The sequence below is a fragment of the Malania oleifera genome, chromosome 3 (genome assembly GCF_029873635.1).
Source record: "Malania oleifera isolate guangnan ecotype guangnan chromosome 3, ASM2987363v1, whole genome shotgun sequence".
Lineage (NCBI taxonomy): Eukaryota > Viridiplantae > Streptophyta > Magnoliopsida > Santalales > Ximeniaceae > Malania > Malania oleifera.
In genome coordinates, this window is record NC_080419.1 from 101945218 (window position 1) to 101964638 (window position 19421).

The 19421-nt window shown below is 39.1% G+C and overlaps 1 protein-coding gene across 12 annotated transcripts in view; it reads left to right on the forward strand.

Annotated features, from left to right (window-relative positions):
- Nucleotides 1–11083, forward strand: part of LOC131150816 (sister chromatid cohesion protein PDS5 homolog C-like) — a 31457-nt gene extending 20374 nt beyond the window's left edge. For 9 of the 12 annotated variants that reach the window (XM_058101800.1, XM_058101799.1, XM_058101804.1 and 6 more), the window contains 5 exons: nucleotides 4947–5015; nucleotides 5096–5242; nucleotides 5323–5474; nucleotides 10204–10493; nucleotides 10564–11083. In XM_058101800.1, the coding sequence (XP_057957783.1) occupies nucleotides 4947–5015; nucleotides 5096–5242; nucleotides 5323–5474; nucleotides 10204–10493; nucleotides 10564–10983 (1078 nt within the window). In that variant the 3' untranslated portion in view covers nucleotides 10984–11083. The remainder of the gene's footprint in view (nucleotides 1–4946; nucleotides 5016–5095; nucleotides 5243–5322; nucleotides 5475–10203; nucleotides 10494–10563) is intronic. The other 3 variants (XM_058101811.1, XM_058101803.1, XM_058101808.1) reach the window with 3 other exon arrangements.
- Nucleotides 11084–19421: the final 8338 nt, after the last annotated feature.

Here is a 19421-nt window from a genome sequence, read left to right on the forward strand (position 1 = left end):
TATCTAATTTTTTTTTCTTGATAAAAGTTTGTGTTGCATGCTTTGTTTGTTTGCAAATCAGTGATTCAATGAAGATGTTTGTTGTCAGTGCATGTCTGAGCCAGATGGTAAAATGTTTAATATGAGCAGGAGTTCATGTTTCTACTGCTGCCTTCTCTTGTACTTCTAGTTAAAAATAGTAACTGATTGGGGGCTCTGGCTTCATGGTATCGATTAGCAGATATGAATTATCTGGATTTGCTTTTAACGGACAGCCTTGAAGGGATTAGGTGGGAGACCAGTCTATGACTTGGTTGGGGTTAAATTTCTTCAAGGGAAGAAACTGTTCAAGGTTTGTGCTCAAAGATCTTGCCAAGTTGATGCTAACCAAAGGGAACCCTCCTTTTGTGAATGTTGAGAAGAGGAAGAGGAAGAAATGAAGAAAAAGAAAAGCTTTTTGTTGAAGGAAGAAAAGCTTTTTGTTAGTTGAAAAGAGAAGTATATGCTCTCTGCTTTGGGTGAAAAAAAAGGGTCTATGGCTTGTCGATAATAGGACAAAAGAAGGGAACGAAGGTAAAATACTACAAAGATGATGCATCTGCTACAAACCTGCAACTTTGAGCTCTCAGCATGACTGTAAGCTCCATGGTTGTTGAAGATATCTGCTGATCTCAAAGCTCTCAGTTGGTAGACAACTCAGAGTCTTCAAATGAAGAGGTCTCCGAGCTCACAGAGAGCTTTTGGTTTCGAAGGAAGAGAGCTTTCAGGGGTTGCTCAGCTGCTTTCTTGGCTTGGAATGAACTGACCGAAGGAGATTCTACTTATTTTGCCTAATTTTGATGTATTTGGGCCAACTAGACCAAATTTTTGCTATTGTAAAAATAAAGTGTTGGGCCTTTCTCTTAATTGCGAGCAGAATCCCCATATTTTGTTGCACAGTAGGATCAGTAGGATCTAATTAGGATTGCGATCCTACTATTCTGATTAGATCCTACTGTGAATATGTGATCCTGCTTTATTTGATTCTTCATATGATCTGGATCGATTAGGCAAGTTTGGATCGTAGGCAATCCTGATTGGGATTTTAATGACCAGGATCAAAACTCATTGGAACTTCTGAAATAATTTTTAACTGAACATAGAGTTATATGTTGCCTCCTATGTCTGCATTAGGACATTCTGTTCTAAGTTACTGCCATTAAGTATTGAGGCCAAAAGAGTTCTGGTTACAATCTCTTTAAATGGTCTCTAAGATGACTCACCCACAAAAAATGCCTCATCATTTGGAAATAATCATGAATTGGCATTCGGTTTTTCCTCATTTTTATCTGTTATCTGCTGTTTGGTTCATTTAATGTACACCCTCATCTGTTCTTTCACTCTGCTTTCTTGTAGATCTCGTCCCCCCCCCCCCCTCCCCGACCCCTCTCCTAAATCATCCATACAGGTGGTTCCTTTTTCTTTTTCTTCGCTTCTATTTTAGGGTATAACTCTGGTTTATTAAGGAAAGCTTTTATTTGTATAGCATGTCATCCATGTCCAGATTCATTGATGACAAAATACTGAGGGTTTCCTGTTTGTGTAGTCCCATTATGGTGGTGCTTGGGATTGCTAAAAGAGCATATTGATATAGATTTGGATTCTGGTGAGGAAAGCTTCAATGATGCATGAGAAGCCACCATCGAGAGTCTTTTTGTTGGGGAAAAACAGGGAAACAGAAAGTACATCCCTGGAAGTTCCATATGGATGAAATGGGGATGAAAGAGGCATTCAATTCATGGCTATCAAGTGGCCCTTGGACTGAATTTGAATTTTTTATTTAAAATTTTTCCATTTCTTTGTGAAATTGATATAGTTTTTCAATAAAAACAAGCCCTGCAGCTAAGTCAGGAATTAGTTTCAGTATTGAGGTTCTGTGTTCTTGTGCCCCTATTCCTAAGCATCCAGTTTTGCACATGGGGTATTTTTGTAATTTCTGAATAAAGTGCTTTATTTTTCTCTGTTTTTCTGATGGATGTGTTATGTTTTTACGGTGTACTTTATTGATTTTCACACATACTTACATTAGGTTGCTCTTGAATTAGCTGCAAGATGGATGGTGTGTTTGTGTGGACTTGAATACTGTAGACAAATCACATACTTCTGATTTGTTTGTTAAAACATATTGTAGACTAAGTGTTTAGATGATTTCAATTCTTATTTTTTCTTTTATCATGTTCATGTCAAAACTGTAGATTTAGTCTTGTAACTAATTGACTGTTTATTTGTTTTATTTATTGTTTCTTGAAATAAGATTTGGTTGTTTTATGTAATTAGTTCTGTGCACTATTACTTAGATTTAGTTTTGTAATATTTCCACTTATCATTTCAGCTTTCAACATTGTGCTCTCGAAGCTTTGTTCCCCCCCCCCCCCCCCCCCTAAATAAGCTGTTTCATTGCTGTAGGTTTTTAAATTTTTTGATGAATACATGGTTAATATGGAAAATAGTAAATCAGTCTACACTGTACAGAGTATTAAGCAGTGGAAAGGAATCAATTACAATGAAAAAGATTCCAGGACTGAGTAAAGGTTCCTTATAGTAGTTAGTTTGCTATCCCCGTTATTCCAAATACTTCAACAAAGGCGTGTATTGCCCACTGCAAGTCCCAAAATGACTGCAATCCACACCATATAATAAATCATTTCTCAAACTTTCTGTCACAAGACAATTTCTTAGTGGGTGTAAGGAGTGCTAAACTGTTTATGATGTAGATATGGACCTGCACAACCTTGTGCATTGTGGATGGTTTAGAGGCCTTGGATTGGTGGCTGTTAGTGGGGTTTCACAATGCACTTCTTCATCCTAGATTGGTGAGAAACTCTGAACTTTCAGCCTCCTGAGATTGGATGAGCTGCACCAGCTGTATCATTCAATCATTGGGTGGACATCTGTGATGCAGCCTTTCGGTAGGGGTATGAGATTCCTACTTGTCCCGTCTGAGGGTGCTTATGCACCATTACACCCCTTGTTTCTGTAGTAAATGTTGTTCCGACATACCGCCTTTAATTTGCTGTACTTTTAGAGTGGATATATGACTCCCTAACAAGTATTCGTCTATATGAAGCCCAGAAAATCTAGACCTAGATGAGGATGTTGTGGCATTATTTGGATCGGAGGAAGAGGAGCTACTAGAGATTTCAAACTGGCATATGTATTTTGATGGGGCAGCTAATGCATTATGTTATGGTATCGGAGCTATTCTGGTCTCTCTGAAAGGAATGCAATATCCCGTTGCTGTCAGGTTAACTTTCCCATGCACAAATAACATTACTTTGCAGATTATGAAATCTTCATTACTGGTGGCTTTGGAAATGATATAAGAGACTTGGAAGTGTATGGGATTCATCCCTGATTATCTTTAAACAATTAGGAGAATGAGAGAACATTCCCTTGTTCTACTACAGTGCCTGTTGCTCCCCAGATTTTCTCTTGCCCCCTCAACAAGAAGTCATCCAGCTATTGTGGCAGGCATCATCTGTCAACCCTTGTGCTTGAGCAAAAAAAATTTGAGAAAACTAATTTCTACTAGTAAGATGGTCCACTGTTGAAAACTCGCCCAACATAAACTACCAAGTTGGTAATTTTTTATTTTATTTTTAATGCTAATGTGAGTATCAAAATCATTTTAGCTGGCAAGCTTCTCTATTCCCTTCCAAATTTAGTGTTGGACAACTCAAAATATAGGTTTCTCTAGTAACTTGCCTTTTATTTTTGGGTGGGGAGGTGTTTTGGGAAAATAGCATATTAAAAAGGCAGTGGCTTCCATTAGGAAATGAGTTGAAGTTGGCAATATACAAGATTTTTTCTACTCGATTGAAATCCACCCTGAAAGCTTTGACGCCTTAAGTAATTTTCTCAACCATACAAGGACCCATCATCTTTCCTTTTGACAGCTTCCACTGTCATCTTGTAATCAACTCCAATTTCATCATACATGTTCACCTCTTGGTTAGTGCCTCATTTTAGTTGCTCTTGATCTACTAACTTGTCATTCTAACCATGAATGATTAGTCTTCCAGCTTCTTTGTCAATATTGGTCCATCAAAGTGTTAATATGACGAGGCGATTTAGCACCAGCATGTCTGTTTTACTCATTGGGAATTGTTGGTCCATTTCAACCTGCCTAATTCCTTAAATCATCTTTCGTTGTTGTGCTGCAATCTTTAGAAAACATTTTTCATGCATACTCATAATAGATTCATAGTCCTATGAACACATTCAAACCAAGCAGTTACGATCCCGTTAAATTGACAAGTTAGGATTGATGATGTATTATCTTGGCCAAATGCTTCTAATAAAATGTACTTTAATACACCAATGAAATTCTTTTTGTTGCTGGTTGTAAAGGTCAATCAATATCTAAATTGCTTTTGCTATAATTTGATTCATAAATACTTGAGAATTTTAGTCCTGGGTATTATAGAAATTTTGATCTTGGGTATTATTCGAGTTCCAAAATAAATTAAGGGTAGCTTGAGAAAGGAGCTTTCTATATTTCTATATATATCCAAATCATCTTATCCCCAATATTAATCATTGTGTTGGAATATTATAAATCTCTCAAATTAGTCCTGCAATCCTTTCTATAGTTTATGAAATCATAATCATTCATATGAAATATTGATCTTTTAGTCCCAGGAATTTATTAATTACAGAGTTCTCTTTGGAGAACTTATTAGATTGGAACAATGCCGATTTCATTTTGAAGTGTGGACCGGCAATTGAATTTTTATTCCATGGTATATTTGTCCTTTTGGATTGTTGGCGATTGTAGTCGTTCAAACTTTAGGAAGTCAATTCTTTAAATGTTTAATTATTGCATTTGATTCTAAAGGATTTTATGCTTGACTTATCTAGTTCTTGCAATGCCTCTTGTCTAATAGTTTTTATATATCTGTTTTGTTTTGGTTGGTCATTGAAAGCAGGCAGCAGAAGGCAAAAACAAATTCTGATGTGCCAACGAAACCAAGCCGGATAGATGCTTCGTCAAAAAAGTAACCAATTCTTCATTTGTCAACGCTTATGAGTTATTATTCTTGACTAATGTCTAAAAATTCAAATATTGGTTTCCTAGGGTTGGAGGCACTTCCTCGGGCAAACCTAAAGTTGCTTTTGCAAAAACTAGTCGAAAATTGAAGGATGATGACAAAAATGATGGGAAGTTGCAAGACAATGCGTCGAAAAAGACTAAAAAATCCGAGATAGATGCTTCGTCAAAAAAGTAACCAATTCTTCATTTGTCAATGCTTTTGAGTTATTATTCTTGACTAATGTCTAAAAACTCAAATATTGGTTTCCTAGGGCTGGAGGCACTTCCTCGGGCAAACCTAAAGTTGCTTCTACAAAAATTGGTCGAAAATTGAAGGATGATGGCAAAAATGATGGGAAATTGCAAGACAATGCGTCGAAAAAGACTGAAAAATCTGAGAATGTCAATGGTGGTAAATCCAAAGGTCATACTGCAAAAAGTGATAGCAAGGCACCAGAGGATGTCAAAGTTTGAATGCTTTAAAAACTACAGAGCCTTGTTTTTGGCTCATCCGAGCCACTTTGGCATGCCGAGTCATGTGCTCAAGCTGCATATTTTAACTGGATCCGCGACCTTCAGCCAATCCAAGCTACCTTGGTTTCTACTGAACATTTATTGACTCGTCCAAGTCGTTTTTGACTCATCTAAGCCGTCATCAGTTTGTCTGTGCCATATATTCTGTTGATGAACTGTTCGAGCTGCGTTGGCTCATTCGAGCCATTTATGGTTCTGTTGAGCCGTGTTTCGACCTGCTGTACACTGCTTTCGGTCGGGCCGGTGATTGGTGCAATTCGAGCAACTGTTCGGTTGTACCCTTGTATCTAAACAATCCAAGCAACTGTTTGGCTGGGCCTTTTTTTTTCAAATGATTCGAGTAGCTGTTCGCCTAGACCTTTGTTTTTTCAAACAATCTGAGCAGCTGTTCAGCTGGGCCTTTAGTTTTTCCCAAATGATTTGAGTAGCTGTTCGATTGGACATTTGTTTTTTCAAACGATCTCAACATATGTTTCGTTGTTTTTCAACAATCCGAGCAGCTCTTTCGTTGTCTTTCAACATTCTGAGCATCTCTTTCATTGTCTTTGAACAATTCAAGTAGCCCTTCTATTGAATTTTCAACAATCCGAGCAGCTTTCTCATTGTCTTTCAACAATAAGAGCAGCTCTTTCGTTGTCTTTCAACAATACGAGCAGCTCTTTCGTTGTCTTTCAACAATTCAAGCTTCTCTTTTGTTGTCTTTCAACAATCCGAGTAGATCTTTTGTTGAATTTTTAGTTTTTCGTGCAACTTTTCTTTCAGGCGTCATGAGTTGTGCTCATTAGTTGGGCCAAGTTTTCAGGCCTCAAGAGTTGTGCTCATGAGTTGGGTCGGTTCTTCTAGTCTCGTGAGCTGTGCTCATAAGTTGGGTCGATTCTTTAGGCCTCATTACTTGTGCTCATCATTTGGGGCGGTTCTTCAAATATCATGAGTTGTGCTCATCAATTCGGCCAATTTCTTCAGGCCTTATAAGCCGTGCTTATCGGTTAGGCCAATTCTTCAGGCCTCAAGAGTTGTTCTCATCCGAGTTGCTCTTTTTTTGTCTTTCAACAACCCGAGTAGCTCTTTTGTTGAATTATTAGTTTTCTGAGCAACGTTTCTTTCAAGCCTCATGAGCTGTGCTCATTAGTTGAGCCAAGTTTTTAGGTCTCATGAGTTGTGCTCATTAGTTGAGCCAGTTTTTCTAGTCTCATGAGCTGTGCTCATAAGTTGGGGCAATTCTTTAGGCTTCATGAGTTGTGCTCATCAGATGAGTCAACTTCTTTAAGGCATATGAGTTGTGCTCATCAGTTGGGCCAATTTCTTTTAGCCTCATGAGCTGTGCTCATCATTTGAGCCGATTCTTCATGATTTGCACCTCTCTGGGGTTCGCGCTTTTTTGGGAATCGTGGTTTTTTTGAGATTTATGCCATATGTTCATTTTAGCACCAACTTTGGGCCTTATCCCATTCATTCTTTCCTTGTCTCCAATGGAAGTCTTTGACACTTGGGTATGCCTTTTTTCCCTTTCCTCTTTATCTTTTGTTCTTTTGCTTAGCATACTTTTTGTTTTGTATGCATCAGTCTTTTCATAACTTTTGGCATTTCGCTCACACGTTCTTCACATGTTCTTCATATTCTTCGCGTGTTCTTCAAAAGTGTTCTGAAGGATAGTTCTTTTTATTTTTATCTTTAGTTAATAAGAGTAAAAGTTGTTTTCATCTGCCTTCTTTTAGGAGCCCCCCTTTGTTTAGGATGGACACGTCTGAAGCACAGTCTTCAACAATATTTAGCATAAGTAGTGCTAGGTCTCGCCTTACCCATGCGGATCTATTGCACCTGTGTCATTTATATTTCATTCAAGCCACTGTCCACCTCAGGTTGCTTGGTAGCTCAGAATCACCCCTTCAGGCTAGTTCAAACATGGTCTGTTTATATGCAGACTATTTCGATACCGGGCTTAGGTTACCCTTTCATCCATTTATATCCGATGTCTTGCGATTTTATAACCTATCCTTTTGTCAATTGGCCCCCAACTCATACCTTGCCATGGTATGCTTTGCAACTCTCCTCATCCGAAAGGGCTACCAGCCTTAGTTGCATTTTTTCGATCTTGCCATCAGCTAAGGAAGCACTCTGTAGAGAATGAGGTGTTATTTCAATTGCCTCCTAGAGTTCAAGTTGTTTACACCCAGTGCTTCGTCTATCCATGACTGGAAGCATAGTTTCTTCTTACTTCTGGGGAGCTAAACTTCCATGGGCCCCGCATCTGGTCTACCTTTCTTGATGGTGATATCTTTTATCCTATCTTTTCATTTGTCTTTTTATTAATCTTCCTCCACATGTAACTCTTACCTATCTTTTCAGCCCAGCAGTGCCACATGTTGTAATGCCCCGACTCGCTATGTGGGCTCGGGGTGTTATTTGTGAAATAAAATTCTCTGATACCATAATACCACCACCCGCCCTAATAAGAGAAAATCGGATGGCTCTATCATAACTAAAAATAAAATCATACAACGGAAGAAAAACACCTCAATCACATTACCAGAGTGCTAACTGTCCCCAGATACATGTATAAAACTACCTATCAATATTTTACAACCCAAAAATAACAAGCATAATACTTGGTGGCCCACCAGCTTTATCTACCACTCCCAAAAGTTTAATCCTAGCCCCGCAGTAAGTTGGGTACGGTTCCTTGTAGGACCTGAAAAGTGAAATGGATAATGGGGTGAGACACTTCTTAGCAAGGCCAATTAAACTATTGTGAGTGAGTGACAGATGAGTTTTACTGCAACAGTTATCTATAAACATTTCTTATGTAATCCTCACTAAATATGATTTTCATATAATTGAATCGTAACCATAAAATTCATGACACACATATCATTGCAATTTATAATAAACCTACCAACATGTATATATATATATATTCAATAGCCTATCATAGATAGTACGATACAATTTAATAAATTTACACTCTACATGATCCATTCATGGTTCACATTCGTCGAGATTGAGGCGTTATGTCTAGTCATCCCTCAATCCAGCCATACTCATCGGGCATTTGCTGAGAGGCATTACGTCTTACCATCCCTTACATCAGCAAGCCCTCAGGCTAAATCCTGAGAATCGGGACGTTACGTATCGCCGTCCCCCTTTGCCTTTATCATTAATCATCATTAGGGTGTTACGTATCGCTATCCCTTGAGACCTTTTTCAATAATCATCATCTGGGCATTACGTATCGTCGTCCTCTGAGACCTTTTCCAAGAATCATCATCGGGGTGTTACGTATCGCCGTCTCTGAGACCTTTTTCAATAATCATCATCGGGGCATTACGTATTGCCGTCACCTAAGACATTTTTTCAATAATCATCATCGAACCATTACGTATCACCGTCTCTCGAGACCTTTTTCAATAATCATCATCGGGACGTTACGTATCGTCATCTCTTGAGACCTTTTTCACACTTACTTTAACAACACCAGTATTTTCACAATTTCCAATCATTCAAGCAAAGTCTATCATATCAAGAAACGAAATTAAACTGTCATATCATATCTGTCATAACATAATTGTCTAACCCACTCTGTTTATTTATACAATTTTAAATCGTTCTCATGCCACACAAATTTTCATATGGTAAATCATTAATATACATAACTATCTGGGAAACATATAAGTTACTGAACATAGGATATGAGTATTTACATGGTTTAATTTAATTAAAACTATACATTTTACTGAAAATAAGAGATGTTCAACCCATTAACGTTAGTTTTCCCAAAAAAACGTATAAAAGTCAAAACAACTATTTTTATCTGTTTGATTCATTCAGGAAATCATAAATATTATTTCTATAAACATATACTGCAATTTAAACGGTTCATGAAAATAACTGACATAATCTAATCCCCTTACTTGTTCTTAAAGAAACTGCCTAAAACCTTCAAAATTACGAAACCTAACCGCTCGAATCTACTGAAGATCAACAACCTACGTACCGGAGGAGGGAGAGAGGATCGAGGAGCACTCGTGAGTGATCCAGGAGGCCTAGGAGAGAGAGAGAGAGAGAGTTCCAAAGTCCTAATTAGAGAGAGAGCAAATGAGAGTCATGAAAAAAATAATGTTACTTAGCCCTTAAGTAACTCAGCTTGCAGGAAAACCGTCGACGATTGGTTTGCTTGAAACTGTCAACGATTTGGCCACTTACCAAACCTGAATACCCGCGTAATGCTCTCGGTAGTTTGCCCTACAAGAAAATCGTCGACGGTTTTTCTGAGTCTCTCCAAACTGTCGACGATTTGGTTTTGGCCAAACCCCTTTCCTTCAATTTCTTTTCTTTTTTATTTTTATTTATTTCTTATATTTTCTTGGTTCGGGTTACTACACTTGCTTCCTATGTTATCTCTCACGGAGTAAGTCATCCTTGAGGAGTTCCGAGCTGAGGCCCACTTGGGAATTATTCCCAATTCCAAGCTGCTCAAGGAGCGGAATCTTGTGCAATGTAGTTTCAATCCCATTCCATTTGGTCCTTACCTTTCATTCCCGTAAACTTTGCAGTGTTATAATATTTGCGCTTTCATCATTTCTAATATGTCTTTTTTTTTCTTTTTCTTTTTCTTTTTTTAGGCATGGACTGGAGTCACTTTGAGGACCTACTTGCCAAAAAGAAGGGAAAGAAAGCCAGTAAGAAGAAAGCTTCTTTAGGTGGATCTTCCCAGATGAAAGACACACTTGGGACTACTGATGAAGCCCTCGCTACACCACCTCCGCCAACTACACTTGAGGGGTCAGGTTTACATGATCCCATGGTTTCAGGTATGGTCCTCCGACGTGCTGTGCTACCGAAGGATTCTTACGAGCTGAAGATGATGCTCCCAGAAGCCCTTACTTCAGCTGCCCGTCATGCCGCTTACCAGGCATGTTTTTGGTGTGTTTATGGGTTTATTTGTTTGTTCACTCCCTTATTGTTTTTTTGTTATTTTTCAGCTGTCAGCCATGAATCTTACTTTGGAAGATAAGGTAGGTGAAATATACCGAGTTTCAATGGAATTGCGGCAGCAAGCCCTGGCCTTACAAGAACAGCTGAATGCTAGTGCCACCCGGGAGAAAGCTCTCGAAGAAGTGATCACCCGGATCCGGAAAGTGGAGATCCCAACTGCTGTTAACGCTGCTATTGAATGTGCTATTTCTGATTACCACAACTCCGACAAGTTTTTGCAGGACAAGGGGAAATTCGTTCTCCAATCTTACCAAGGGGGTTTTCAAAGATGTTGGGAACAGTTCAAGATAAAGTATCCTAACATTGATACAACTGGTATCTGTTCGGCTGGTTATGGCAATGTAAGCCCTCCATCAGGAGAAGAGGATAAGGAAGATGACGATGAAGATGGTGAATCTATGAATTAAGAATTTTGTCGGGGAATTTATTATTATGTTGTTGCTTTTAAAAATATATAACTATGATGAATATATATTTTCAATTAATTCAAATTCTATGTGTTCTAAATCTCTTTCCCCTTTAAATATTTCAATGTGTATTGTCCCTGGTTTGATTTTCGTTGCTATTTAATATGACCCTTTCCAGTTAGGTTTCAGTTTGCTTGGCCTTGATTCGGCAGGATTGTTCTGCACGTTCCTATCTCTTGGCTTGAAAATCTGTGTTTTGACTCGGGCATTGTAATATTTGGCCACCCTTTGTTGGTATAACGCAACCTTGATCCAGGCTTGATCCTATTTTTCTTCTAGAAGATCTAATTTTGCTCTCAGCTCCACATTGTTCCCTTCTTTGTCGAAATGTTAGTCTCTGCCAAAAAGGAATTCCTATATTGTAGGGATGACCGCTTCTGCTCCAAAGACAAGCAGGAAAGGAGTTTCTCCCGTAGTCGTTCGTCGAGTTGTGTGGTATGCCAAGGGAGTTCCTACACCCACCTACTTGTGCCGACTCCAAGCGTGCCTTCAAGCCATGTAGAATTGTTCTGTTCATGTTTTCTACCTGCCTGTTGCTTTGCGGATGTGCTACGATTGAAAAAGTAGTCTTATGCCAAGGTTGGCGCAAAAAGTTTTGAAACGATTGCTGTCAAATTGCGTTCCATGGTTTGTCACTATTGCCTAAGGTACTCCGTATCTGTATATGATTGATGTCCAGACGAACTTGGTGATGTTCTACTCTATTTTATAAGACAAAACTTCAACCTCCACCCATTTTATGAAATAATCAATTGCGACCAATAAGAACTTTCGTTGCCCCATTGTTAGTAGCCATGACCTCAGTATATCTAGTTCCCATTGAGCAAAGGGACACGGACTGGTCAAGGGAGATAATGTGCTTGCAAGTAAGTGAGGTATGTTGGCATATTTTTGACATCTATTACATCGTTTCACCAGCTCAAGCATGTCTTTTCTTATAGTGGGCCAATAATACCTTTGTCGTAAAGCCTTGTGAGCCAAAGCTCTACCGGCCAAATGGTTGCCGCAAATCTCTTCATGAATTTCTCTCAATATATACTCTCCTTCTTTGCTGCCCAGACATCGTAAATATGGCAACGTCAAAGAATGCATGTACAACTCTTTGTCAATGATCGTATACCTGGCTGCCTTCCTCCTTATCTTCAGAGATTGCTTCTTGTTATCAAGTAAAGACCCCTCCCGAAGCTACTATATTAGGATGGTCCTCCAATCTTCTTCAACCTCTTCTATTATTGCTATGTTGACCCGGGTCTCCTCGTAGGTTGGCTTCTCTATTCGCTCTAAGTGAATAACATTCTCTTCATCTGGTTTCAAAGTTGAAGCCAGCTTTGCTACTGCATTAGCGTTTGCATTTGCTACTCGAGGAATGTGCTCAATTGTAAATTCAGAGAATGCCTTAATATAATCCTGTGCTTTAGCTAGATATCTTTTCATTTTTTGATATCTGGCTTCAAATTCACCCTTCACCTGCTCAACCACAAGTTCGGAATCGCTCGAGACTGGAAGCCTCTTTACTTTGAGGGACATTGAGTCGCAACATTGCTAGTGAGGCTTCATACTCCGCATTGTTATTGGTCATTGCGAACTCTAGCCGCAATGCGTATTGTACTTTAGATCCATTTGGGGCTGTAAGGATTAAACTTGCACCTCCTCCTGTCCCATTTGAGGACCCGTCCACATGTAGCATCCAGACTTCTAACTCTTTTGAATTTTCATGGACCTGCTCAGCCACAAAATTAGAAAAGACTTGGGTCTTAATTGCTGGTCTTGACTTGTAATGGATATCAATTCTCTCAATTCAACCAACCACTTCACCATCCTTCCTGAGGTTCCCGGCCACTGAAGGATTTGACTTAGTGGTATATTGGTCAACACGACCACCTTGTGTGCCAGAAAATAGGGTCTTAACCTTCTAGCTGCATAGATGATTGCGAAAGCAACATTTTCTGCTACTGTATAGTTAATCTTTGCTCCACGCAACACCTTGTTAGTATAAAATATGGGCTTGTGTAGCCTATCGTCCTCCCGGACTAGGAATGCACTCACCGCGCATCGAGTAGAGGCCAAACACAAGTATAGATCCTTTCCAGTTCTTGATTTTGTCAAAAGAGGTGGAGAACTAGGGTATTATTTGAGCTTTTCGAAAGCTTTATCCTGCTCTGCTCCTCATTCAAACCTTTCTGCCTTTCGCAACGCCTTGAAGAACGACATACACTTATCCCTTGAATAGGAGACAAACCTGTTTAGTGAGGCAATTCTCCTCATTAACACTTGAACTTCCTTCTTCGTCTAAGGAGCCTGCATCTCCATCAAGACTCTTATCATACCAAGGTTAGCTTATATTCCCTTGTGGGTTACCATAAACCCTAAAAACTTTCCTGCAGACACGTTGAATACACATTTGGCTAGATTCCACCTCATTTTGTACCTGTGTAACAATTCAAATGCTCCACCCAAATCCTTGCCATGATCATTCGCTTTTAGGCTTTTTACTAGTGTGTCTTCCACATAAGCCTCTATGTGTTCTTCAAAAGATCTTTGAATATTTTGTTCACCAACCTCTGGTAGGTTGCTCCAGCTTTTTTTAATCCAAACAACATTATTTTTTTAGCAATAAAGCCCTCTTTCAGTAATGAGTGTAATTTTCTCTTCATCTTGTGGATGCATACAAATTTGGTTGTAACCTGAGTACACAACTATAAAGCTCAAAAGTTCATGTTTAGATGTGGAGTCCACCAACTAGTCAATTTGTGGAAGAGGAAAGTTGTCTTTGGGGCATGCCTTATTTAAATATGTAAAATCAATGCAGGTCCCCCACTTCCCATTTGACTTCTTAACTAGGACCACATTGCTAAGTCACTCTGGATAATTGACCTCCCTAATGAAATTAGCTTTTAAAAGCTTGTTTACCTCCTCGTCAATTATCTTGACTCATCCTAGAGCGAAACTTTTCTTCTTCTACTTCTCGGGACAATGGTTTGGATCTACCTATAATCTATGCTTAATGACTGTAGGCTTGATTCCTGACATATCATCAGCATACTAGGCAAAAATATTTGCGTATTCATTTAATAATCTTATTAGCTCCTCCTTCAATGACTTTGGAAATTGCTTCTAATCTGAATGCACCTCTCCTGATTGCCTTTTTTTGGGATACTGAGCAGGTCCTCATCTAGCGTGCTGATCTGGGGGTACTCACCTCTTACCTCCAAATCTTCTATTGTTAAGGTCTCCCATCCCTTCGTCTTCCCTTTTAGCGCCATCACATAACAGTTACGTGCCGCCATCTTATCTCCTTTGACTACTCCGACCTCGTTTGGGGTAGGAAACTTGACCTTCATATGATAAGTAGAGGCCACAACTTAGGCTGCAGGGAGTGTTGGACGACCCAATATTATGTTGTAGACTGAAGGGGCAATCAACCACTAGAAACTCTGTCATAAAGGTAACTTGGTTTGGAGGTGTCCCCATTGCCAATAGGAGTGTAATCATGTCCAAAGGATGGACTACGTCTCCTTCGAATCCCACCAAAGGTGTTGAAATAGGTTTCAAGTGCTCCCTTCCAATCTTCATCTCCTGTAGTATTGACCAAAATATTATGTTAGTTGAACTTTTGTTATTAATCATCACCTCCTTACTCGATAATTGGCAACAAGTAACGGCACCATCAGGGTGTCATCATGTGCCTGTTGCACGCCTTCTTCATCTTCTTTGGTGAAGGTGATGGTCTCTTCCTGCTTTTGTTTCTATTCTTCCATCAGGAGCGCCTATTTTGCATACTTCTTTCGGATACCTCCGCTATCACCCCCACTAGCTGGTCCCCCAAAGATTATGATGATCTCTCCCGCGATCTGATCTTTCTTCTACTAGTCCTCTGGTTTTTTATGATTGTAGGCCTTTGCTTGGAGGTCACCTCTTTTAAGTATCTTCTTCTTATTAGGGCCACAATTTCATTTTTCAGCTGGATATATTCTTTCATATCATGCCCATGATCCTTGTAGAACTTGCAGAATTTAGATGTGTTTCGTTTTTATGGTGGTGCGCACATGGGCTTTGACCACGAAACATAACCTTTTTCCTTGATGTGCATCGGGACGTTTGCTTAGGAGACGTTCAAGGGAGTGTAGGTTTGGAATTCCTTTGAGCTGCTAGGCGGTCAACTATTCTTTTGCCTTTTCCTTACTCTGGCCATTTCTTCCGTATCTTTCGGGCCTTTTTTTTTTTTTAGGTTGGTTTGGCTGCTCCTTGTGATCATCACCTCTTCTAGGTTAATGTATTTCTGGGCACGTGCCATGCTCTCCCATATAGGCTGGGGGCTTCTTTCCTAGTGAATTTAGGAAATCCCTTGGGTTGGAGAGTCGTTGTTAAGGCTACTACTACTACTTCGTGATCTAAGTTCCAAATCTCCAGGGTTGTATTGACGAAATGATGCATGAATTTCTTTAATGCTTCCCTTTTTCATTGAACAAGGCTCATCAGATGAGCCAAAGTTTTTGCTATCCTTCGGCTGCTGATGAAGTGTCCAGTGATCTGTTGCTCCCTTTTGGAAAAAGATCCATTGGAACCAGGCTTCAAGGTTTGATACCATGCTTTGACATTCCCTTTTAAAGTGGCTTTAACATGTGATTGCATCTGGTGCGCCTTGCAATTGCATCAACATTTTAAATGTATCTAAGTGATCAACAGGATCAGACAAACCATTGTACCCTTCTATATTTGACATTTTAAACTTAATGGGTAGCGGAACATCCATTACCTCTTTAGTGAAAGGTGGATCTGAAGATTTGACTGATGACTCCCCAAAGGATGGGTTGCTGCGAGCTTCCTTCATCATTTTCTCCAATTGATCAAGTTTTTAAAATTTTTCTTCTAGTTCGTGTGATCGTTGTTCATAGATACCCATGCTATTCGAACCTTCAATCTTCTTTGTTGTATCAGAAGCCTTGTCAACGATCTTTGGTGGGACTGCAACCTTTTCATGTGACTCAGGTTCTACTTGGTTAGGGTGAGGGACAAGTTCCTTATGATCTCTTTTCTGTTGCAGGATCATATTGAACATGTCCTCCATCCTTTTCTAGAATGCAATAGTAGAAAGAAGTGGATATGAAATAGATGCTTATAGACCTAGCAAAATTGATACAAATCTGTTAATTTGAACCAAATCCTTCCCATTTTAACCAACTTATAATCAACTCGCTTGTTAAATGAGTCGAATTTGATTTTCCATTTTGTATCTGCCTCCCTTAGCAAGTCGGGTTGGGTTTATCCGACGGATATCCACTAACCCGCTTAATAGTCCATTAACTGATTAACCATAAAAGCCCAACACCCCCCCCCCCCCTAAAAGCCCCAACCCACCCAGCCCATTGCCTAGCCCACAATCCAATTCCCGCGCCCCACGACCACGTGCATGCATGTTGCATCACAGGACAATGGAATACAGCTCATAGCCTCACAATGTTCATTGTTCAGTAATCAGTGCTATAGTGCTACTCCTCACACTCACGTTGTTAACAATAAGTATTCATTTATATTGATATTGAATCATTGATATTGATAAAAAAAAACTTGTATTGAATAAATATTGAAGCTACTGCTCACAACCTCACAATGTTAATATGTATTTGTTTTAATTGATATTGATATTGATAAAAAAATCTTGAATTGAATAAATATTGAAGCAATTTTTTTATTGCATAAAAATATATATATATATATATATATATTAATTTAAGGTACAATTAAGATTGATGTTTAAAATAAAATTTAAATTTTCAGTTTATAACATGGTTGTACTAACTTAGAATTAGTTAATACAAAAACTAATCACAAGTTGTCGAATACAACTTTAATTATTATGACACAAAATAAATTATTGATAAAATAATAATAAAATTATATTTGAGAATGGCGGATTATCCGTCATCCGCCATGAATTATTCAACCCGAATTCGCTTAATTCGCCACTTAAATGAGTCCAATATGAATTATGATTTCTTCACCTGATAATCTGCCAAATCCACCACTTATTATCTGACTTGATTCGCTTTGCCAGGCTTACATGCTCATCTCTTCTCCACATCTCTTTTTATAGTGGTGGAAGTTGACTATTGTATAATCGAATTGCACAACGGAATATTGAAGTAATCAAATGCTGCAATATATGGTAAAAGTACAGAACAATCTAATCACGCAGTACGTATGAAAGCAATAGAAACAATACAAGGAATTATGTGGTTTGATAATGCCTATATCCATGGGAGCAATTGACAGAGATTTCTATCTAGTGTCAAAGACACAACATACAAATACATTGGGAACAAGTATTTATAAAGTTTCCTGAGGTTTTTCCTCCAAACCCCAACCAAATTAACGTCCATTTTTCAAAATTCAAAAATCTGTGTTGGGTTCCTGAGCCAAACTGTCAACGGTTTCAAACAAAATGAAATTCTCCAAAATTAGGAGCAAAACTGTTGACGGTTATAGTCAATCTGTCGACGGTTTCCCTGCTGCTTCCACCAACACTTTGATCTCATTCAGTATATGAGTCACATATCACAACAATTTTCACCATGGCGAGTACATGCCCCTTAGGAGAAATCGAAAACATAGCCCGCTGTTCCACCTTGACCTTAGGACATTAGGTTGGGACCGCTTTCTGTCTAGCAACTATAGACAAAAATCAAGTCTAAGCATGACTTGAACTTGCCTATGGGAGCTTCGGCTTATGCCAACAACCTCGATTTAGTTGTAAATGTAACAACTTAAGACTATGCCCTAGGCTTTCAACAAGGCCTTACCATAATAGTAAACACAAAACCCGTTGTAAGTCTTCTATCATCAAAGCCCCTTACATAGTCTTCAACAAATCTCACAACTGACGGACCACTCTGTTGCCTGCCGAAACACCCCATTGCACCAGTATAGGGGGACCTTTTACATATCCTAGACAACATCATTCGTCCTTGGGTACCGAGCGGTAGACATTTTACATTGATTCTTTACAAAACCCTCTTGAGACGACAAACAAAGTCTCCCTGCAGTTCTGTCTACAAAACGACTTTGAAATAACACCAATCTCCTTGCAGCTCTGTCCACAAAGCCACCCTGAAATAATACTAATTTTCCTGTAGCTCTGTCCATGTGAATTTTCAAACCAAGATCTTTCTTGGCTGTACCCAAAACATTCATGTAAAATACACTTGTCAATAGAGTTCCCAACTAATTAGTCTCAGTTAAAACCTTTCCCGCCAATAACATTTCATTCACAAACAATAGATACCTCACCCCATTGCATCCTATCACCCTCTTCCCTATTGGAAGCCTCACAAACTCCCACATCTGGTTCTTATGCAATATTTCCATTTCCTTTACCATAACACTCATCCATCTATTTTTCCATTTACTGTGCACTGTAACTTGAAAAATAGTAGGAACGTTGCTACTGGAATGCATAAAACACTAAAATGTCAAATTTATACCTGAGTGGTGGTCTGATAGTGCATTTGGGCCCATCGTGATTCTGCTGGTCTCCCAAGCTAAAACTCTCTGCAATATGAACAATGTCATCTCTACCCTGAGTCTATAGCTCCACCTGCATCACATGCCCATTTATACCTTGATACTGTTGACCCGAGATAGAACTCCCTGCTTTTCTGTCCTGAGTATCTAACTCCACATAAACCACATGTTTGTTGTTGCTGCAGTTTTTTGACATTTGTTTCTTTTTCTTTATCTAAGTACATTGTCCCATGACTTTCTCATCAAAAGTCCTATCTCCGTTTATCACCCTTTTGTTTGCCACATGATCACCCAGTTTAAACACACCTTTCTTATACCTCAGAAAGATTTACTGTGCAAACATAACACCAAACCTAGATCCTACATCACTAGAAATGTACACACGTGGACATCCACTTAAACTCGAGTAGTCTACCGCAAAACATGCCCACAATTCTCCTGCAACTCTCCCATCTAGTGATACCTTTGGGGATCGGTCAAACGAGAAACACATCATACTCACTAACTTCACCAAGAAGTTTCCTGCAAGCCTTATATATAACCTGCCTTGCTCACAAAACGTCTTGAATAAAACCAGTGTACTCAGTCCCAATGTCTGATTTGAGGATCTCTCTCCTAGTTTGGTTCTCCACCTCAACAACAAGTTAAACCTGGTAAACACCTCAAATTTATGCCACATGAGATACACCAAGACCTTTCGTGATAAACTAATGAAAAACATATGTTTACCCCGTGATGCTATCCTCACTGCTCCCCAAACATTTGAATACATGTAGTCGTGCATATGCCCTAATTGCATATGCCACAGAACATTTGACTCAGATTCTACAGCTACAACTCCACCTACAACTATGAGA